The 23,374-nt window shown below is 50.3% G+C and overlaps 1 protein-coding gene across 7 annotated transcripts in view; it reads right to left on the minus strand.

The window, feature by feature from the left end:
* Positions 1–1,270: 1,270 nt before the first annotated feature.
* PPFIA1 (PPFI scaffold protein A1) overlaps positions 1,271–23,374 on the minus strand; it is a 77,230-nt gene continuing 55,126 nt past the window's right edge. For 2 of the 7 annotated variants that reach the window (XM_055415293.2, XM_055415290.2), the window contains 13 exons: positions 22,897–23,048; positions 21,994–22,166; positions 21,562–21,655; positions 16,856–16,937; positions 16,544–16,744; positions 14,904–14,966; positions 9,414–9,589; positions 9,227–9,324; positions 7,000–7,175; positions 6,268–6,336; positions 5,306–5,471; positions 3,353–3,419; positions 1,271–2,659 (listed from right to left, as the gene is read on the minus strand). In XM_055415293.2, coding sequence (XP_055271268.1) covers positions 3,361–3,419; positions 5,306–5,471; positions 6,268–6,336; positions 7,000–7,175; positions 9,227–9,324; positions 9,414–9,589; positions 14,904–14,966; positions 16,544–16,744; positions 16,856–16,937; positions 21,562–21,655; positions 21,994–22,166; positions 22,897–23,048 — 1,509 coding nt within the window. In that variant the 3' untranslated portion in view covers positions 1,271–2,659; positions 3,353–3,360. Of the gene's footprint in view, positions 2,660–3,352; positions 3,420–5,297; positions 5,472–6,267; positions 6,337–6,999; positions 7,176–9,226; positions 9,325–9,413; positions 9,590–14,903; positions 14,967–16,543; positions 16,938–21,561; positions 21,656–21,993; positions 22,167–22,896; positions 23,049–23,374 lie in introns of those variants that run through there. The other 5 variants (XM_055415294.2, XM_055415292.2, XM_088832344.1 and 2 more) reach the window with 3 other exon arrangements.

Below are 23,374 nucleotides of genomic sequence, written 5' to 3' on the forward strand. Positions count from 1 at the left end.
CTCTCCTTCCAGTGCTGCTGTGGGGCCCTCTGTGGGCACCACCCTCATCCCCTGCCCTGCCACCCACTGGGGCCCAGCTGTCCCCCTGGGATCCTTTCAGCCCTTAAGCTTGGGTGTTCCCAGACCTCTGCCATGCCAGACTGGGACACGACTCAGGACTTGGCTTGAGATAGAAAGGAGACCATGAATCTGGAAGGACACAGCACTGGGGCCCTCAAGTGACCACGTGTGAAGAGCAGGAGAGCAAAGCCCCCCCGGGGAGGAAGCAGAGCAGGGGAACATGCTCACACCCGTCACTGCCTCTGGCACAGGTGCCTCTTTTTTGCCTCTCCTTGGCCTGAAACAGACCCCAGCTGCTGCTGCTCCGCAGGTGATTCCTAAAGATGCATCTCCTGCAAGAGCTATTGTTCCTGCTGCTCTGGGGCTGCCTGAGTGTGCTCAAGAGCGTCAGACAGGTGGGGCTGCCACAGCTCATGCTGGGTGCGGTGGGCCTGATGCCGGGGAGGGCCTGACGCTGGACTAGGGTCTGATGCCTGGGGGACGGTCTGATGCTGGGAAAGGGTCTGATGTTGGACTAGGGTCTGATGCTGGGGGAAGGCCTGATGCTGGGGGTGGGGGGGAGTCTGATGATGGTGAGCAGCCTGCTCCCAGATGTACACGGAGTATAAATCTCTGAGAATGATCTTTTTTCACTTTCCTGACCGCCTTGCTATACCCTTTTTAACTGAAGCACAGCCGCTGTGCACTATTGCTCTGGTCTCCACCGCACACCAGCATGAATTAGCCACAGGTGTGCACGTGTCCCCTCCCTCTCGAATCTCCCCCCAGCTCCCCTTGCTGCATTTCTGTTTCTATGGATGGATGAATAATAGACTGTGGACTAAAATAACACAAAAACCTCCCCGCACAAGCGTGCACACGCACACTCCCTAGTGCATCATTCGGGCCACCCCGCCCTGGGACCCACGGTGAGCATCACGCCTGCACTCTGTCCCCACCCTCGGGCCGCTGCCCACGCCTCAGCAGCAGAGAGGCCTGTCCCCACAGATGCCGAAGTGATGAGCCTCTCGTCTCTGGAGCCAAGGGCATGAACACCGCGTCGGCCGTCCTTTGGGGACACCTACGCTCCCGCCTTCTGGCCTTTCCATTCTCTCCATCCGTTTCTCTTAACAGAATGTCCATGTGATGACACGGGCTCCCATTACCAGCTCTGTCTGTTCTCACTGAGAGGACAGCTTACCCTCGGTACTCCTGATTGGCAGTGGGAAATTTTGCTTCAGTACTTTATTGAAAGAAAGCAATAAATAATACTGTGATAAAAATAGTTCAAAAGTAGACTGTACATACTTTGTTACATATTCAGGAAGTTCACAAAAGATTAATAGAAAAACAGAACGGTAACAATGAATTGTGCAAGTAAATTAAAGGCGGGACCCACATGGAAAGAGACAAGCCGTCTCTGTCTACCGAGATCCAGCTGCATAATAAATAACGCACCGTGATCTGAACGCATCTCCTGCTGGCTTTTTTAATGTGCCGCTGAAAAAGTAAAAGTTACATTTGCTACTTATACAATCCAAAATGGCTATGTCATCAAAATCTAAAAATGTACGCCTAGGTCCATTCTTTAAACATGTTTACAAACAGATGTAAAAAGATGATTTACATAAGAAAAATAAGGCCTTTGTCAGAGCTGCACCACGCTGTCTGTTGGGGGTGTGGCGCCTTCATGTCCAGCACGCCGAGCTGCTCCACAGCGGGTGCAGGGCACCGGGATTGGTCCTCGAAGAGTCGGCGCCCCTGACCCTGCCCCCTGGGGGGCAGGGAGGGCGAGCACAGCGGGCTGTGGGTGCCCAGACCCCACCCCCCCACCCCCGCCAAGTCTCTCTTCCCCAGCTCGTGGCTTCTGCCAGTCACCCGAGACGAGGGATCTGGGTCCACAGAGACGAGGTTATGGAAGAGATTTTCATAGTTTTCTTCTAGTCATCCTTTCAGCCCAAATTTGATTAGAAGCTCACATTTAACACCCAGTACTTTTAAATCTCTTCACGCTGCAGAGAAAAAGCATTTCTTGCTAGAAAAAGTACAGTTAAGGTCAGTCGTTAAAATACAACAACAATTGGTTGAAATTAAGTTTGCTCATTTCAGAGTGATTGTTGGAGAGCTCGGTTACATTCTGGAAGGATAATGCACACCGTGTCATGATGATTTTACAATCTCAGTAAAACCCCTTCTTTCATGGATTATCATTTAAAAATTAAACAAGAATAATTACAATAAATGCATCATTTACAAAAGCCCTATATTTGTTCATAGGATTTATACATACAAGCATTACAGTACATTCATTTGAAAGACTAAAATCAGGTATCAGAACATGAATTGATCTGAAAGGATATTTATAGCCTGGATATACAAGAAAAAGTAAGTAACTATATAAATGAAGTCATAAGTTTACATAAATATAAGAAACATTAAATTCTAAAATATTTTCTCTATGGTATTCATGAATTTTTTCACTAATTAAAAACTCTGTAATAAAATATCTTCGGGTCCATATAACAAGTATCAACAGATTAAAGGTTCCATCGAGTTCAAAATGTAGTCTCTGTCGTATCCTGGACGCTGTCTAATCACCTGTAGAAGTAGTGCGGGTAAACTGCAAACAAACAGAACGAGTCAGTCCTGGGACGGCGGCTGGTGCCCGAGCCCCTGCCCCTCCACACACACACCACCCCATTCTGGGCTTCAGGGGCTTTGAGAATTCAGAGAAACATGAAGGACCAAGCAGATCAAGGAGAGAACTCCGTGGCTGACTTTATTCTGACATATAGCTAAAAGCTGCTGCTAAAAAAAAATTAAGCCCCAAGGGAGCTTTCTAGCTGAGACGTGATCAGGACGGCAGACGGCCTCCTGCCTTCAGAGCGGCTCGGGCAGGGCTGGGCCCCCGGGCCGGCCGCACCAGAGGACCGCCCACAGCAGCACCTGCAAGGGAAGCGGCCCCTCAGCGGCGGCCGAGCCCCAGATGCGGTGCCCTTCCATGTCAAACGCTGGCCTCCGGAAGGAGAGGCCAGGGCAGGGCAGCCTCGCAAACCCTGACGCTCTGGGGTCCCGCCAAGAGCGTGCCCACGGGGTGCGGCCAGCAGCACCGCCGCTTCGGGAGGGACACCCGCGCACACAGGACCGAGGGATGCTCGGGCTGTGCTCTGACCACAGCAACGGCAGTCAGGCGCCATGGTCACATTCTTTGCTGCTGAGGGCTCTCCCGGGCCCGACCTCCGGAGACCCGCAGACCCTCCACTGCCAGGGAGAGGCCTCCGTGCCCCTGCGGGCCAGGCTGCCCTGTACTCACCCCGAAGCTCAGCAGGAGTAAGTCCTGACTGTGGCGGAATCCAGCCTCTGCGTTCCCGCCACGCTGCCTGGTCCCACGAGCAAGGGAGGAAGCGTGCAAACACAGCGTGCGGTTAGTTGTGGAACATCACACGGGACACGGGGACACACACACTCACACCCGCAGCAGCGCCCACTCCTACTGAGAGTCTGGGGAACCTTCTAGAGGCTGGATGAGCCGGGGAGAGCGAGCCTGGAGCCCCGCGCTCTGCTGTCCTGGGGGCCGGGCCGCTCTCCCCAGGCGGCGGCAGGGAGGGCGGAGGACGGGGCTGATCTAAGAAAGCGGAAACAGTCTCAGCCGCCCTCAGAAATGGCACCACTGATGTTGGGTCACCCCGACCCCCCTCTCCAAGTTGAATAAGAAATAGCCATAACCCCCTAGCAGAAACCAGCTGCTCCCAATTCAACGTTTTCTGACTTCCCTTGGGCCCAGCAGGAGCACATCTGACGAGTCTCCGGCCAGCGTTCCAGAGAGGCCTCAAGACTGGGGGCTGCCGAAGGAGCAGGTCACCGGCCTGAACCCTTCTGAGTCTAAGAGCCCCAGAGACCTGCTGCACTGCAACTTCAAAAGCCACGGAAACCAGCAGTTACACAGTTTATGCCCTGCCTATCTCACGCGGTGTGTAAAAGGTCATCTCTCATATACGACATTCCCAGCACCTCTTTCTAGGACTGTTTTTAATTTATCTAAACTCTAATGTCAACGTCACTATGTGCATCTGACAGGGAAATGCTGTATTTATAATGAGAATGGAAAATAAAAAAGGCAGTTAGACTCTACAATCGACTGAAAGCTAAGCTACAGTTAAGATTTGTAAAAAGAAGCTGCATGCTCCTTGGAAGAAAAATGCTCTTTAAAAAAGAAGAGAACCACTGGGTCTCCCCCACCCCTGGTTAAGCGTATTATTGAGTTCTGGCGAAGAGACAATGCAGCTTCCCTGTAAGCCCACTCACCGAAAGTGTCCAGCTTAGCAAAGGCTTTACCTAAATGTACTTTGCTCTGTGACAGCAAAGGTTATAAATCTACGCATGGGAAGGTCTAATAACAGGAAAAAACGGCACCACAGACGCCCTCCAGGCCCGCTCCCACGGGCTGAGCGCACCCTCCCTCTGGAAGCCCCCAGTGTGGCCGGCACAGCCAGTCGGGGAGGAAGGAGCCGCTGAGTTGCCCCGTCATAGGACACGGGGTTGGGGGGGCGTGCACAAGGCACCTTCTGAGCCCCAGAGCCCGACCCTGGCCCAGGCTGTCTGGCCGTCTATCTGGCCATCAAGTGGGGGACATAGCGTTCCTGAACACTCAGCCTGAACTAGCGGTGTTCTCTGGCAAGGAGGCTGTCAGAGGGAAAACCAGAGCTGGGTTTGAAAGCACAACTGCAAGACCAGTGTATTCACGGCCCGGCCGAACTCGGGGGAGGACCTCTGTGGGCCTCAGCTTCTTCCTCCGCCCCATTGACTCACAGCATGCAAGGAACTGACAACGGTGGGGACGGGGGAGGCGGGAAGGTGGACGCCGCTGTCACTCGGGATGGACTTGGCCATCCTCCCAGCGTGGAGAGTTGCGGAGGGGCGACTGGTGTGGCCTGAGAGAGACCCTACTGTTTTACGGAAGAGCTCTTGAGCGCTGCCGGCCACACACGCATCTCTACAAGCACGGGTGTCAATCTAATGCTCTGAGAACACACACAAGCCTTAGTTTTATTAGTTGGAAGAATATGCTAATATTCAACTAGACAAGAACTTGGGGGAAAAAAAAGCATGACCGTTAAACATTTATGAACACATGTTAGGATTCACTGGAGAACATGGGCCCTCGGGCATGCAAAGGCACTGACGAGCCCCGTAACCGGGGCGGGAGGCCCTTCCAGCTCGTCAGCATTTTGGCCCGGCTGCGCCCGCCACCCGACCTGTCACCTACCGTCCGGCTGCATCTTCCTCGGCTGCACCGAGGGTGAGGACAGAGAGGATGGGACCCGGAAGTTCGCGGGCAGCGTCTCCGCGGACCCGGCAGCTAAGCCACGGACATCCTTTGGCCTGAATTTTTTCCTCCAGGAAGGTGCTCTCCTAAAGCTTTTATCATCATCCTGGGAAATTACAGAATGGGAAAAAAACAAGACAAATTTTAAAACAAAGGACAAAACCAAAAATCCACCAGCCCTTTAAAATGGCTGAGTTTACTACTGCACTTCTGTCTACGTTTATTTGACCCCGTTTGTGATGACCATGTGTGACTGATTTGCCCAAATTGGGAACAGCGGAGCGTGGCACAGGGTAGGGTAACATGCGTGCCAGGACCCTAACTGGACTGCCCTGGCCGCCCGGGTAGACGTTCCTTCTGACAGTTAGCAGGTTTCACTTCTCATCTTGGAGAAATCGCCTCTTGCTATATGATACAACACACTGTCATTTGCCATGGAAACAGTTTCAAGCCGTAACCAGTTCTGTCTCACGCTGGGGTAGAGCCAATGGATGCTTCTTCACGGGTCCGATTCTTCCTGTCAAACTCAAGTCTCCTTAAGTTTCAATGAAGAGAAGAACTACAGTGTGGGAGTGATCTAGTCACGGGTGTGTCAGGGGAAATCAATGTTTTGTGTGTTTCCAATACACTTAATGAAACAGCCCCCTAGCACGTGGGCCCTGGAATAGGGTAAGGCCATCCAGTTGCTCCCCAAAACACAACTCACAGACACCATTCCTAAGTGGAAACCAGTGTTCTAATATAAAAAAAATATTTGAGGGGTACTAAAACTTAAATAGCAAAAAAAAAAAGCCAGCCCCGAAACAAAAGATAACCCGCCCTCTATCTTAGTGCAGAATAGCCCGCCCTCGATCTTACTGCAGACACTAGTTTTTTAATGACTCGTCTGTTTGAAAACTTACTTCATCGAACCTTCTGTCAGTCCCCATGACCAAGAGGTTGTTAAACTCTCTTTCCAAGACAGCACGAGCCTGAAAGTATAAACAAACAGTACCCTAAAACTTTCGACAATCTCATTTGAATATCAGCACATCACAGTTGCTTTTTAAACCAAGATGTAAAAAAAAAAACCTCAACTGTGATACTGCTTGAAGTCAGGGGTTTAACGTGGTGTCTATGGAGGGGGTGTTGAGAAGAGGGAGCCGTGATCTCTTGGAAATTACACACAGTGTGCCCTGTGGGCTGGTGCTGGTGGAGAGATCACGGTACTGACTCAAGATACACAGCCTTCTGGAGAAGAACAAAAAAGTCCCCTCATTCTCAAATGAGCCCACGAGTCAAAAAGAACCACACAGGGCAATTACCCCTGGAAGCAAAATTAATAAAACCTTCATCTGGCACACAAAGAGGACATCTCTTTCCATGTAAGAACTGACCACATGTCACTGACAGCACACTGCCTTCAGTCAAAGTTCCCCTTATTGTATGAAAGACTCTCGTGCCTCCAACAGAGAACAAGAAGTGGACAGGCATGAACACGGAGGCACGAAGCATCTCTGACTGTGGACTATCCCGAGAGGGACAGTGAGCATTGAGGGCGCCAGCGGTCTGAGGGGTCAGGTTTGGGCTCCATTTGGGGAGCATCTGCATCGGGGGACGGCCTGCTCACTGGGCCCGAGCCCGGATGGTCGCACCTGTGTGTTCTGCGTGGGGATCTGCAACAAGAGGGCCAGTGCGCTGAAGTCAAACGTCTCGTCCAAGGCCAGCAGGGCGCCGTGCACGCCACTCTCGACGAGGTTGTTCGCGTACTCCTTGAGGCCAATGGAGAGGATCCAGCGGATCACTCGGTCGTTGCTCCACACCAGCACGTCTGCAGGGAACGACAGTTCGGAAAGGAGCCTCAGAAGGCTGTGTTCCCCTCGTGCACCTGCAGCCGCAGCAAAGGAGTCCCACGTGCCGCTGACCCTCAGCTCCTGACAACAGCCAGGACCTCCCGAGGGCCGGGGCACACGGCTCAGCTGGCAGCCGACCTGCTGTGCTCGGACATGGCTGTCCCGGCCCCTCTCCATCCTGACGGAGACTGTCCTGCTAGGACTCATTCTTCAAGAGAGTCCGAGAGCGATGACGCGCTCATGTACATTTCCAGGGAACAAAGAACGAGGGTCCAGGGACCGGAAAGGACAGGACACACAGGACGTGAACGCGCACCGGCCCAGACGTGTTTCAGGCACAGCCTTGAGTGTCGTCTTCTTCTTTCCTTTCTTTTCTTTCTGAGTGTTTGTTGATGTACTTCCCCAACACAAAAAGGACTCAGCACCATATCTGGACACCTTGCTCAATTCAACATAAACCCCTCTTTCATAATCTTGGAAGCCTTTTTTCTTTAAGTCATTTTTGTTGTCTCATTTTAAAAACAGAGAAACATAAAGACACTGTCCAGCATATTAGAGGGATTTGTGTGTGGGGGGTAAGATCTGAGTTAACTCAAGTAGAAAGTTAGAAAATTTACTCTAGTAGAGTGCTAAAAATAGCCACTCTGTACAAATACACCCAGCTGATCACCAATGACTTTCAAAGACAGTGTGTGTCAAGTGGGAAAGGTCTGAAATGGACTCAGAAAACCGACGAGACAGACGCACAGCTCTCACTTGCAATGCCCTTGTCTGCGCACAGGGACGGAGACTATAAACGCTGGCTCCCGGTTTTCTCGTGATTCAGATGAGCTCAGTCACAGCTGCTGCTGCTGCTGAGTCGCTTCAGTCGTGTCCGACTCTGTGCGACCCCACAGACGGCAGCCCACCAGGCTCCCCCGCCCCTGGGATTCTCCAGGCAAGAACAATCACAGCTAGAAGAGCCTTAAAATGGGCCATCTCTCCAACCATATTTTTATCTTTACTTTCCTTCTTAGTAAAAACTGGAGATGAAAACGGCACTTACAGGCACAGGGCGATAGCAAGGATTAAATGAAGGAGCCTATGAAGGCACCTGGACTGGTTCAGTAAGTCTTGTGATTGTTACTGTTATCAGTGATCTATTTTCTGAATATTCGGGGAGGTCTTACCCTGAGTTTAATGGCTAATATCCTTTTTGAAAATTTATTTTATTTAGTTTTGGCTGTGACAGGTCTTTGGTGCTGTGTGCAGTTTCTCCAGTTATCATGGGTGGGCTTTGCATTGGGGTGGTTTCTCTTGTTGTGGAGCCCAGCATCAAGGGCATGAGGGCTTATCTGCCTCGTGGCCTATGGGATCCTCCCAGACCAGGGACTGAACTGATATCCCCTGCATTAGCAGGGGGATGATGTAACCCACTGGACCACCAGGGAAGTCCTACAGCTAACAACTTCTTTAAAATCGCTCCATTGTACTCAGGTGCTTAGAGGCAGTCCCCCAGGGCAACCCTGCATGGACAGCCCGCAGCCACCGCTGTGTAACTGAAATTCCTCCCCACCGTCCTTCCCGAGCTGAGAAGCTCCCATCCAGCTTCAAGGCCACTCCCTCCAGCCTGGGCACAGAACCACGCTGCCTCAAGTCCTTTGACAAGAGGTCAGAGCAGTGTCCTTCACACTTAAATGCGTCAACAGCAGGTCTTGTTCTTCTCAGCTCTGGAGTTACCTGCAGTGTGCAGCAGCATTTGTGCGCATAACAGGACACATGGCACAGCAACAGGGAAACCTCTAGAGTCGTGGGGAAATGCTCGCACCTCGAGACACACAACCTGCAGACCGATGTGAGCCCAAGGACAGGGCACAAGTTCCCCAGCCACAGAGGACGATCTCAGAGACACTCCCTTCCCTCCCTCCCTCCTCTGTGATGATGCGAGCTGGGTTTTCTCCACGGAAAGCATGTCCTGAGTTTTTCTTTCTAACAGGAAATCACTGAGGCTGCTTTTACACCGGGAAGCAAGAAACAGGACTGTACTAGCCTTTCAGTTCACTCTGGCTTTCTTCTCTTTTTCTTTCCAGTTCTTTTCGGTCATAATTCAACCTTCGCAGGCACATAATTCCACACTGGAAACTGTTTCTGTGTCCAAGAGAAAAAGAAAAAATTTAGACCTGGCCATGGGCAAACGTCTCTCAGCCAACGAGTAAGAATGACTTGCAGTGACTGACCTGTGAAAACTATCAACCATTTTCAGTTGCCCACGAAGGTCTTTCTTGGTCAAGTGGTCCAGCATCCGCGCGTCCACAAGGCACTCCATGAAGTAGCTGCGGTACTGCGGGAGCCCCAGGCTGGGCAACCACTCGTTGCCGATCCACTCGTGGTTCATGTCCCCGTACGCGAGGGTCTGCTTTCAATAAGTAAGGACGGTCAATTCAGGAACAAAACCCATGGAAGCAGTCACAAGGGCCATTTAAATTATCTTTAAAATGCATTTTTAACCAATTACATATTCTCAAGGGCTAAAGACAAAATTGTTGCTTGTAACTTCAAAATAATTTGATCTTTTATTTGCTAACCTTTTAAATTTGCTGGCAAAGTTTTACACAAAAAAATTATACCATTAAAATTCTATGAGTCATTTGTGTTAATAAATTTAACCTATTTACCAAACCATGATAAAACTGTAATTGACTACACATTAATTTTCTGAAACAGCTTTTACATAGAATAATATAATAATATATCAGCAAGGGACAGCCACGACTCATGAACAAGTTTGAAGGATCAACCTAACTCTGCTCACTAAAAGTATCTCTGGCTGGCTTTAATTTTATTTTCAACAGTTTTGTTTTCTAAATTTCTTTAGCAAAACATCTGCTAATTTCAAAGTCAGTTAAGTGAATTAAACAGGTTGAAAAAAAGAGATAAAGAAAACAGAAACTAAACGGCTGAAAGAAGAAACAGACAAACCCACAGTTACAGTCAGGGACCTCAATCCTCCTCTGAATTACTCAGTGGCTGACTGAACAAGGAAGCCAAAACGGAGAACCAACCATGGTCAGGAAGGATAGCGAAGCCTTTAAACAGTTCTCTAGGCAAGAAAACTGCAGCGGGCGACCATGCCCGCCTCCAGGGGATCCTCCCCACCCAGGGGTCAGACCCAGGTCTCCCGCACTGCCATCTGAGCCACCAGGGAAGCCCTCCTAAATAGCACTGTCAACCAACCTGACCTAACTGGCATTTTATAGAACTCTCCCTCCAACAGCAGCACGATAACGTTCTTTTCAAGGGGATATGGAACACTCTTCAAAAGACAGACAAATCCCAGCATACTTAAAGTGACTAAAACCACACACAGTACATTTTCTGATCTCAACAGAATTAAATTAGAAACTAAACCCCTCCTGATATCCAGGAATCTCCCAAACATCAGGAAAATGGCACATTTCTAAATAATTCATGTGTCAAAGAAGAAATCACAAATGAAATGGGAAATATTTTGAAGTGAATAAAAGTGAATACACAATACACTAAAAAGCTACAGGACATAGCTAAATCAGTACCTGGAGGGAATATTTAAATTAAATAATATTAAATACTTACACAAATGAAGAGAGATTGTGACTCAATACTCTAAGACTCTATCTTAAAAAACTTAGAAGAAAATGAAAGGGCAAAAATCAATGAAACAGAAACCAGAGAAACAAAATAAATGAAAAAAATAAACTCAGGCTCTTCATAAACATCAGTACCACTGACCGAGCAGAGCGATCAAGAAAAAGAGAGAACACAAACTACCCACAGCAGCAACGGAAGAGGGGCATCAGCACGATCCGACAGACGCTGGGAAGGCGGGGTGCTGTGAGCAACTTCAGGCAGCGCAGACGAATGCCCAGGAGGAGATGGGGACGACGGAGGGGGAGGTGGCGGGATGGCATCACCGACTCCATGGACGTGAGTCTGAGTACACTCCGGGAGTCGGTGATGGACAGGGAGGCCTGTCGTGCTGTGATCCATGGGTTCGCAAAGAGTCGGACACGACTGAGCGACTGAACTGAACTGTCTTGAAAGACACAGCCTCTGAAAGCCACTCAGTAAGAAACAGATAACCTGAATCCATTAAAACTCGAATCTGCAGTTAGAAATCTTATCTATCCACACGCATAAAATCTCTAACCTAAGTCGCTTTACTAGTGAATCCTAACAAGCGCTTGTGAAGAAAATACTTGTTATACACAAACTATTCCAAAATAGTGAAGGAAAAAAAACACCTAACTCATTCTCAGGCCAGAATTCTCTTGATACCCAAAACCAGACAAACGTATTACAAGAATATCAATATCCCTCACAGACACAGATGCAAAATGCCTTAATGACACATCAGGAAATCAGTAATCAATTAAAAGTACAAGGTATCATGACAAGTAGGGTTTACCCCAAGAATATAAGGTTGGGCCAACATTTGAAAAAAAATCAGTGAAATTTACCATATCAATAGGCTGAAAATAAAAATCACAGTATCACCTCAAAAGATAGAGAAAAGGCATCTGACAATATTCATCATTTATATATGGAAATCTTAGCAATCTAGGAATGGAAGAAAACTGCCTCAACCTCATAAACGGCATCTACAAAAAATGTAGAGCTGACATCATGGTGCTTTCTCCCGAAGATCAGGAACAAAGCAAGGATGTCTGCTCTCATGGCTTTTATTCAACTCTGTACTGGAACTCCTAGCCACTGCAAAAAAACAAGAAAAAAGAAATTGAAGTCATATGCATTAAAAAAGCAATACAACTGTATTTGCTGATGACCTGATGATTAACATGGAAAACAAAATGACAAACCAGTTACAAGCATGAAAGTGAGTTCAGCAAAGTTGCAGGATACGAGGTCAACATATAAAAATGCACTGTATTTCTAAATACTATAAATAAACCAGAAATTGACATTTTGAAGACTACCCTTTATTATATCATCAAAACCAATGAAATCCTCAGGGATAGATCTAATGGAATATGTGCAAGGTCTGCACAATGAAAATAAACACCTGACATGTATATACACACATACCAGAGAAGGCACTTGATGTTCTTCAGTCCAAGAAGACTAAGGCATGTTCTGAGGAATTCTGTACATTATGGAATCCTTGGAAATAATACTTCTTGACTACCACCATGTTCTGTCTCAAAAATACGGCCTCTAATCTATTATTTACACCAACAAAGCCAGAAGGAATAGCTCAAATTCCAACAAGAACACTCAAGTTCTAATAGAAAAAAACAAAACTTTCTAATAGAAAATAAATTTCTATAAATAATCACGAGTGGAAATAAAACATGAAACATTTTTAGACATCAACACAATATCATGTGTTTTCACTCTTTAAATTGCAACTCTCATCTCATAAGCCCGACATTTATAGCATGAATATCTGGTATTATTTTCCTACTTGCTGATTATGTATTTTTAAATAGACACAATATGCAAAGACGTTTCTAAGTAGAGAATTCCATGGAAGCAGAAGCCTCCTTATTTTTGTTCACTCATTATATACTCTATTCACACTTTAGTGTCAATAATATAAGTTATCAGGGAGGAGCAGGCTCAGTCCCAGGGAGACCCACATCTCCTGGGCTGTCATCCCAGCCTGGGGAAAAGAAGCACACAACAGGGCTCTCTCATGATCAGATAACATCTGGGGTAGAAGAGACTCTGCAGGGTCTATTTTTCCATCACTGAAATGGTCACAAACACAAATCAGTTCTCTGAACTCTGAAAAAGGTGAGAGTGATGATGGCATGGATCCTGTTCAATCCGGTACCACACTATTGTGGGTAGCAGAGTCCTATGCAGACACCTGGGAGATGCTACTGGCTAAATTAAGACATCGAAGGCTCTGACCACACCTTGATCTCTTCTTCCGAGAGTCCAAGGCCACCTCAAACTTCCCCTCCAATCAGGAGCAGGTCAGTGTGCCAGCAGAGGGGAGACGCACACTACACCATCTGCCCTTGATGGCATCCCAGAAAGTGGTCCTTGCTTACGCTGAAGACCAAAACTTCGCAATTCTGGCATGGCTCATCCTTGTCTGTATTTCCATCACAAAAAGCAAACGCTCAGCTTAATTTATATGTCAGTTTAACTCCCACGATGCAGGCAAAGTTCTGCCTCTTAGTGTAAAATATACTGATATTTAAGTAATTGTGAAATGCGCTCTTTTAAATTCACTGATGGTCAATCCTGACTGGGTTAAATAATTAATGAGGATATTTATCTGGAGCAGTGGCACAGAATACCTAAGTCGGGGGGTGGGGGAATTCACAGAATCACATTATAGCTACTTTCCTCTTCTGTTAAAAATGATACAATTGACTTTACTTCAGAAGCCCAAATAGAGAGAAATGGGTGTTTCAACTGTCAACTTGTAGTCAGGAAAACTCTGATTCAGAACTCCTTTGCTTTTTTGGTTACACAGGTACCTTCTCAGGGTCCATACGCAGCACTGCCACTAGTAAGCCCCTCAGGGAAACTCCCATCCATGCCTGGCAGAATTTGAATTATCATGTGTACAGAACAAAGTCAGTGGGATCACAGGTAGGAAAATCACTGTTTTTAACCAAACTGTCTCAAAGCAAGGTTGCAAAACAGTTGTGACAGAGTTTTTGTTTTTGAGTTCAACTGGGGACCTAAAAATTCAACATGTGCATTAAGCAGAAGTGGGCTCAATTTCTGAGAATTCCATCAGCAGGAAGGACTCTGGAACACACAGGATGAGGACAGTCCATGGTAAACACCAACAGAGGCAGAGTCTCTATGGCAACTCTTGTGTTGGAAATTTATTAAAACACGATTTTCTCATTAACTGATCTCATAACTAACGTTACCCCACCAGGGACTGAAATACATCACCCAAGTAGCTGCTGAAGCCACGGGGCTTTGAAGGAAAGAACATGTGTCAAACAAAGTGATTTATGCCCCCGAGAATTAACCACCAGAAATGTTCAAAATTGTCCATGAGACGTACTCTTTAATCCTGTGCTTTGCTTTGGCTAATGCTTTCAAACCATTAACAGTATTCTGACTAAATCAAGATGTTGAAAACGTCAAGAAAAGTAAATTACAAGTTCTCATCTTCCAACTCTTTTTGTTGCTGTATATATAGTGAGGAATACATTACAGAAAGTCTCCAACCTGAGCCCAGCTTCCCTCCTCATCCTCCTGATGTTACGTGGTTAGGGATGCAAAAGAACAGAACCATTAGTGCTGGTGAGCGGGGGACGCAGGCACGTTCACTCTGCAGGGGAGGGCAACCGCACTAGGAGAGACAGGGGTCACAGAGGCAGAGCAGCAGGCAGGAGTCATGCAAAGGCCACAACCCAACGTCTCATGCAAAGAGCGCCCCCCCACACCCCCGGCAAGCACACCCACAAACGAGAACACTAGGCCCCAGGGCTCGACCGCGGTCTCCCGCAAAGGAGACAGGCATCGGGTCTATTCTACAGGGAGCAAGTCTACCAACTTAAAGTTCCTGAAACAAATACAACATGAGACAAAATATGGACTGTTCGTACGTTTAACTGATACCTAACAGAGGTACTTATCCAGAACAACTGAATGTGAAATGACATTTCTGTTTTTCCACAAAAGGGCCGAGAATGGCGCCGCCCTGACGCGGGCCGCGCGGGGAGGGAGACGAGCGCAGGGCCGGGACTGACCGTGTGCGGCGTGGCCGTGAGCGTCTCCATCTCCTCGTGCGTTAACCAGACATTTCCTGTGGTCTAAGGGGGCCCGTGGCCAGCCACATCCAGGCAAGGACGGCAGTGAGAGGGAGGAGAGGTGACAGACACGTGAGCCGGGGCGGGAGGCGCGGGCGGGGGCAGAGGCCAGCCCCCCACCGCCCGCGTCAGCCCCCCGAGAACACACCGGGCCCGGCGCCTGGAAGGACCCCCCCTCAACACTGTGCCACAGCCACACGGAGAGGGGCCCCAGAGCTTCGCCTGCGTGCTGACCACCTGAGCCACAGAGCACGCTGCCCACGTCTGAGAGCAGCAGGAATTCTCAAGCAGCTACTCATGTGACGTGTTTAAAGGGCCTCACCCAGACAGAGCTCAGCGGCCAGCTTTGGGTTCTTGGGGGATGGCTCTGAGCAGGCGCCCGCCAGGGACTGGATCTCTCTCTGTCAGAAGAAGCTGCGGGGGCCCCAGCGATGGCACCCCGTGACATCACCGGCCGAGACAGCCGAGCCCCCGGGTGGGCTCCTGTACCCATCCCATGGGGGGCAGGCTCTTCACAGTGAGGGCACCACCTATTAAACTCAACTCCTAAGAAGTTCCCTTTACTGAGATACTTTATAGAACCTCCAGGGAACCCTCAGCGCCTTCATTTCTAAAAAGGTGGCTCTGGTGAACCCTCTGGGGCACAGAGAGCAGAACAGATACGCTGAGAACAAGCGCATCTGTGCACGGTGAGCTCACCACCATCACGCTCACACTCGGAAGACAGACAAAGAGAAAACCTTCACACTTTTCGTGGAAAATAACCATGAGTCTGAATCAGGCCCCACCTGCTCCTCAGGGCAGGTACGTCTGGGAGGCCGTGTCTCCTCACCAGGGCTCCTCTCCAGAGTGGACACATCAAGCATGGCTGCTGCTAAGTCACTTCAGTCATGTCCGACTCTTTGTGACCCCATAGACGGAAGCCCACCAGGCTCCCCCGTCCCTGGGATTCTCCAAGCAAGATGGAGACTGAGCTACATCCTGAGTCTGCACTCGAGAAACGAGGAGCTGGCTGGCCCTGATCTCCTGGCAACAATCCATGTTTCCACCAGATTCGTTTTAACTTTTCCAACCGGGAGGACCCTCTTACAGGATTTTCACGGTCTTCCCACATGGAGGAAACGTGGATGAGCATGATACGACTTGGTATGAACCAGCAGATTTATGGACTCTTAAAACCCTGAGAGCCCAGGGTCTGAAGCTCCCGAAACGGACAGGCTGGACAAGTCAGACAAGGGGGAAACAAGGCAGCCTTGTGGGCTCAACCTTTTCTCTTTCACTTTCTTGACATTTATATTTACAGTTTTTTAAAATATATTTTCAAAAACTTCCTTTTTTACAATTTTCTCATTTCAAAAAGTCCCTTTTTTATGTTTTCAAAAACTCCCATTTCTCTATTACAAAGCCACTGCAGCCCAGCTGTTTACAAAAACAATCCATCTAAAGTATTCAATAAATGAAAAGCTGTCATAGTTTTGAACGTTAGAACTTTAAGCTGTAACAGTGGATGTCTGAATAGAGAACCCTGGAAGCGAAGCAAACAGGGGGTGAACCCTCCCTACGGGAGGAGGGAAGCATACCGTTCTGGACGTGGGCGGGGCGGAGGGGCTGGTCAGGGACATGATCTCCTGGATCGCCAGCCGCAGCTTCAGCCGATGCAGCGGGTTGCTGATGCCGATCTCCCGCTGGATCTCCGTGTCTGACAGGGCGGACATGATGGCGCCGCTCTTCACGTTGGCTCGGCAAGCAGCCACGTACCAGGCCGGCATCCCGACCCAGAGCTGGGGACAGGGGACACGGGGCGGGAGGTGAGGCGTGGTTGCAGAGGGACGGACACACCCGACCCAGGACGGGGGTGCGGGCGGGGGCGGGGGCAGGGGGCGCTCACACACCTCCAGCCAGACCACAACAGTGGGCCCGTCCCACTGTGCGAAAGGCAAGCCTTGCCTCCGGGCTTCCTCGAGCAACTCGTGCCTGCAAGTAACGAGACATTCAAAATTCAAGAATCACCACTACGCATAGATATAAAACAAGTTAGCCTAAGCATTTATTCTCTTTATACACTTTTCAAAAGTGAAATAGTACGTATCTCATCATGTTCCTTTAATCTTCTAAACCATCTACTTAATGGCAGTTCGGACATATTATAAAGAACACCTGAGTCATTAAATGCTGAAGGAGTCCCCGCAATTCCCTACAGAATCACCTCCTTCCAGGATGAAAAAGTTACTGCCAAGCTTAAAGAATTCAGGAGTCTGCACAACCAAGGTAGGGTAGTCAAGGAAAAACATATCCACTCTTCCTTCGCTAAACAGTGAGGACAGGTATGTAGGAGAGGAAACCACACCGGGGTCTGAGCAGAGAAGCCTGTCCCTGAGTGAGCTGCAAGGACGCACAACCTTTCAGAACAGACACATAAAGAGCAACGCAGACTTTCAACACAGAACACTAACTCAGCAAGCAAGGAAAGGGCTGGATGGGGGCTGTTTCCATCCTACACCGCTGCTCAGCTAATCAGCTATGTGCTAAATTAAGACACTGGTTCTTCGTTTTTGGCTAGGCCGCCATGTGGCTTGCCGGACCCCAGTTCTCCAACCAGGGATCAAACCCCAGACCCCCTGCAGGGGAAGTACAGAGTCCTAGCAACTGGACTGCTAGGGAATCCCCTAAAGATACACAGTGGCTTTTCAATATACTCAAATAGCATCAGACTTTACTTAAGACTATGGGTGTTCATTGGAAGGACTGATGCTAAAGCTGAAACTCCAATAATTTGGCCACCTCATGCAAAGAGTTGACTCACTGGGAAAGACTGTGATGCTGGGAGGGATTGGGGGCAGGAGGAGAAGGGGATGACAGAGAATGAGATGGCTGGATGGCATCACCGACTCGATGGACATGAGTTTGAATGAACTTCGGGAGTTGGTGATGGACAGGGAGGCCTGGCGTGCTGTGACTCATGGGGTCGCAAAGAGTTGGTCACGACTGAGCGACTAAACTGAACTGAACTGATGAAGTCTATGTATGGTTAAAGCTCGAAATGTTTCACATAAAATTTCAAGTAACCGTTCCTTTAAGTCAACTTTAGGTTTCCTAGAATAGTAAATATTGTATTTTCTAGGAATAATTATACCAGAAAACACGACATGTACGTTAATAGCTCAAAAGATGAAAGTGAAAGTGAATTCACTCAGTCGTGTCCGACTTCTTGGGACTCCATGGACTGTAGCCTAGCAGGTTCCTCCGTCCATGGAATTTTCCAGGCAAGAGTACTGGAGTGGGTTACCATTTCCTTTTCCAGGGGCTCTTCCTGACCCAGGGATCAAACCCAGGTTTCCCACATTGCATGCAGACGCTTTACTGTCTGAGGTACTAGGGAAGCCCCTTAATAGCTCAAGGAGAGTTTTTAAAAAAGGCAAACTTTAAAATTCCCGTATCCCAGGGGAACGAGGCATATACCACGTGCCTGGAGTTCACGTCCCAACCACAACCACCATCCAGAAGCGAATGGAAGACTCGCCTGGTGTCTGCTGGGGTTTATTTCCTTCCTTGGCTATAAGATACGGCATCATTCTGCTGTCACCGGCTCACTCTCACCTGAAACCTCGCTTTACAAAGCCGGCTTGGCAGACGAGCCTGGGGGGCTGCATGCTCTGCGGAACATTGCGACGACCCTGCTCGGGCCGCACAGCGGGGCTACTGAGCTGGGACTGCCTCTGCCCCTCGAGGATCAAACTCAAGACTCCAAGTGCAACTCATTAAAGCACTTGCTCTAGCAGTAAACTGAGGTGGCGGGCTTCCTCGCCTTGAAATGAGAGTAACAGGAGAGAGACATCGGAAATATGGTGAATTCTATGGGGAACAGACACGCCCGAGAGAAAGTCATGCCATCTGCGGAACAGGCACGGTGAAGCAGGACCTGAGCACCACCGTCAAGCTGTCTTTCCTAGCAAGATGGACGTGGGAGCTTCTGCTCGTCAAATGCTACACGCGTGGCACCACCCGGACAACAGGTGTGGCCCTGTTTTCTGAGCCTGACCGTCCACCCAGCCCAGCGCCTTCTCTGAGGGATCGCTGGGCTCCCCTTTGCCAACACCACTTCGGGCCCCACTCCTGCAGTGCTGCGCAGCTCAGAGCCTGGAGCTGGGGTGAGCCCCGTGGGGAGGCTTCGGGACACACACAGCTCAGCACTCCTGCTGTCTCAGCTTCCCCTGCGAGCTCGCGCACGACAGTGTCCCCCAGGGGGAAGAGGAAAGACAGCATTCAGAGCAGGGGAGTCCCTGCATGCCCAGGACGCTGTGGTGACCCACAGGGACGTGGATGGTCCCGACGGCCGTGGCCTCCACTCCTCGGAGCACGGCCAGCGCCTGCTGCGCCCACTGTGAGCACTCTGGTAGTTTCCACAGAACGTGAAAACGTGAGATTCACCAACCCTCAAAAACTCTCTGAAAGTGGATGCACTGGCTGCGTAAATTCAGCAATTAAAAGAATACCTTTGAGACAAACTGAGGCTTAATAGAAAGAGAATAGTTTTGAGAAACAAACTGCTTCTCACATCTATAATGCTATAAATGTTAAACTATATGCAAATGATATTTTTCCTGGAAAACTGAAATTTTTTTTTTTTCACATTTATAGATGAGACATTTTCCCTGAAGTCAGTGTTCTCTCTGATTGACTGATGGAACTGAGATTACCTACTGTGGTCAGAAAAACCTTTGTCCTTTGAATTGTTCTCTATGAAGCCACCAGAACATCCTAGAACTTGCCATGCGTGACAACAGAGCAAAGGACAACCCACTTGTGCACACACGCACACGCACACAGTTAGATGTTCACCTTAACACCCAGCTCCAGGGAAAGCTGCCTACCAGACAACATACACACACACCCCTACCCGACACGTAACTGAATCACATGCTGGGGAAAATAAGCCAACAGAACTCTCTCCTCATACCGTTGAGGGCTCAAGCATACCTCCTGAGAATGACACGGTAAGTGCATGAAACATGGTGACACATTTTGGCCAACTGACACTACTCTGTATCCCATGGGAAATACGAACATTTGGGAGCAGCGGGGTAGGGGGACCAGAGGGCCACAACTCAGTGTTCCTGTGACAGTTAAATATAAGGATGTGAAATAAAACACATCAGCAAATTCTAGAGGACAGATTTTCCTCATGTGGTCCCAGGAGGCAAAAGGCCTAGTTTGCATATTAAGTTTCATAAAACCAAGCGGCAATGACCCCAAGTTATTTTAAAGCATTTTAATGCAGTTCAAACACAGCAACATTCATGTCAGATTTTGCTGTTAAGTGGCTTCCTCAAATTTCCACTTACAGGAATCAAACACTGAGTGTCCCTTCCTACAGTGTCATAAGCAACCACAGAGATGTTTCACTTGGAACGTCACCAACATTATTTCAGGCAAGGAAACTGGGGTTTCTGAGAAGAGAGCTAAAATGAGGCACATTTCACAAAAGAAAACTAACAGGCACCTCCAGGGCTAAAGGCAAGCTGGCCTCTGCTGGAGGGGTCCCGTGGGCTCCAGGCCAGTGCTGGTTCTCAAGGTGCCCGACGGCAGCCAGACAGCCCTCCCCGCTCTCAGACTGACCACAGAGCCACCCAGCGTCCCCGTTTCGAGGCCCAGGACTTCCGCCTATTCATCACCTTCCCAATGCACAGGTTCACTCTCACCTGAGGCTACAAGGTGCTCAGGCTTCTCGCTCACCTGTCAACTCACTAGCACAGGCTCGGTCACCTCCTGAGCTCTGGTCAGGGAGGTGTTGCCCGACACGCAACCTGTCCTGGGCCGGAACACGGTCTGCACCCCGAGACATGAGCTCACGTGATGTCCCTGCCTGACACGGGGGCACTGACACGCCTGGCTCCTTTGCAGGAAGCTCTCCCCCAGTACTGCCTCCTTCAGGACCATGACAGCTCAGAATCAAAACTCAGAAAGACTACAAAACAGTCTATTTAAGATGAAAATACAGAACCTGTCAGAGAGGAGAAAAAAAGGGCAACACAGCGACTACTTCTGTCGGCCTGCGGGCGTGAGGAGCAAACCCGAGAGCTGGCGACAGGCCCCTGGGCCACCCTTGCCCCCGGCCACAGGCACCCCTGAGAGCCGGCGACGGGCCCCTCCAGGCCGCCCTCGCCCCCGGCCACAGGCACCCCACTCGCCAGGGGCCGGCGCCTCATCACCTCTACACAGGTGTATCTGCACAGCGGACGCTTATAAACGCCGTCGAGGACGCACTACGATAACTCCCATCTCACAGAGGGGAACACTGAGTTGCATGGAAGCTGAGCTTCCCAAGCCCCAGAGCTCACTTGTGAGGAGCCAGGATTCAGGCGTGAACCACGACCCATCCTCATCAGACAAGCTCCCGAAGCGGACCCGAAGTCCGTGTGTGAGTCCTGCCGGACCCCAGACGCTCTGGGTCCTCTAGAAAGCACAGTTGCAGGAGCTTTGGGTTCAGCGCTCAGAAGATAATACACACACAGAGCAGGACGCCATGCTCATCAGCAAACAGTTCAAAACGAGGAGCAACCGAACACTGCTCAGCAAGGTTGACAAACGAAAGGCTTACTTTTTCTGAAGTTTCCGGTTTTTCTCAGCTTGTCCTCCCAATTTGCTGAGCCCGAGGGCATCCTGAGATGAGTTTTCTGTCTCTGAAATACCAGCTAGAAAGAAGCAGAGTGGTCGAGACATTAAGAGGAAATCAGCACGGCCGACGCAGGCATTTCTGTGAACAGCTGGAGGAGAGAGAAGGGAGTTCCGGAGGCTGACTTTCCGACCGGACGACACCACATGGGAAAGCGCTCCAGGGCGGCAAGCTCCGCCGCCCGGGAGACCCTGAACGACGCGGGGCGGACGGACCCAGCGCAAAGACAGACGCCTCCTCCGCTCCTGCTCCAGGAGGAGGCCCAGCATGCGTGACAGGAGTCTCGTGAGGTTGGGGGCGGGGGCCTTGTGGAAGGGACGCGCTGCAGCCCTCCCCGCTCCGCGGTGAAGCACCCACCAGGCCCCAGCGCCTCCTTGCCAGGGTGTCCGGGCCGGCCCTTCTCCTTCTTGCCAAACAAGCGGCCGATGGAGGACTTGATGCCCTTCTTCTTCGGGGCTTTGTGCAGCGAGTCCTGGCTGCTGTTGCTGCTGCTGGGGTTGCTCACGGGGCCGTCCTGAGAGCCTGTCGAGCTTCAGGGAGAGAGAACGCCCGTTAACCGGAGCCCTCGTGCAGACACACACCCCTCCACACAAGCTACTGATGGAACCGGCCTCCCAGCCACACCCGCACCCCAACCTCGCAGCAGACAGTGGAGCCTCTTTCACCAAGCACATCCCACACGAGCAACGCAGGCTCCCGGCCACAGACAACCGTCCCGGGGAGTTGAGACTCCCTGACTCGAGCTCTCCCCAGAGAAGGCCTTGACTCGAGACCCGCTGGGGCAGAAGGTGCCCCAACCCTCCCTCAGGGTCCCTGCTCAGCGGGTGACGAGGCTCCCGGAGAAGGCGTGTGCCCCCCCGCCTCCCTCAGGGCAACCGGGAGCTCAGCAGGCGGTGGTCTGAATGCGGACAGTGTCAGTCCCAGGTGTGACAGATAGGCTCATGAGAGGAGACCCCTGAGGAAAAGGGAGGGACCCTCAAGAGCGCATCCGAGAGGCATGGAGCCATCACCGCCAGAAACGTGCCCAGGGTGGGGCAGACCTCTGGCAAGAGCAGGAGGAAAGCTCCCACAGGAGTCAATCCATAGAGACAGAGGTTTTCTAAAATCACTGAGGTCACTGAGCTCTTCTCCCCCGGCACCTGAAGGTCACCACTACACACAGGCACCGCACCCAGTGGGATGCCTTTAAAACCATCCTTCCGGCTCTTTCAGGCCGAGTGGCGCAGGGCCCCTGAGCCTGATGACGCGCAGGCCGCTTACTTGCGGGCGTCCCTGATGTCCTCGTGGCTGGCCGCGTGCAGCACCCCCGGGTGCAGCCGGTCCAGCCGGAGGGACCGCGGCGAGGCGGGCGGCGAGGTTTCACATTTGATGGTGGTCTTGTCATCTCGTACCTCTTCCCGGGAAGCTGGCAGCTGAGGGAGTGAGGTAAGTGTAAAACTGGGTAACAATGGACTGTGTCAAAAAAGGCAATCACACAGGCTTTAACAATATAACCAGAAACTTATTTGAAAATCTATTAGATATGCTGTCTGCCAAGTACAAAAAAAAGCCTTGTTCTAGCTTAACACCATCTTAAAGGACTGTCTTCTTCAAGAGAAGCGGGGCTGTGGGGCAGCGGGAGCCCCTGACTGAGTGCAGAGACCCCGGATGGGAGCCTCCCTGGAATCCAGCGAGCGGACGGCCCCGCCGGGCAGGACAGCAGAGCCATGCCAGCACCATGAGCCCTGCACAGCATGAA

This window comes from Moschus berezovskii, chromosome 25 (assembly GCF_049115385.1).
Source record: "Moschus berezovskii isolate FMDL1 chromosome 25, NW_MosBer_1.0, whole genome shotgun sequence".
Lineage (NCBI taxonomy): Eukaryota > Metazoa > Chordata > Mammalia > Artiodactyla > Moschidae > Moschus > Moschus berezovskii.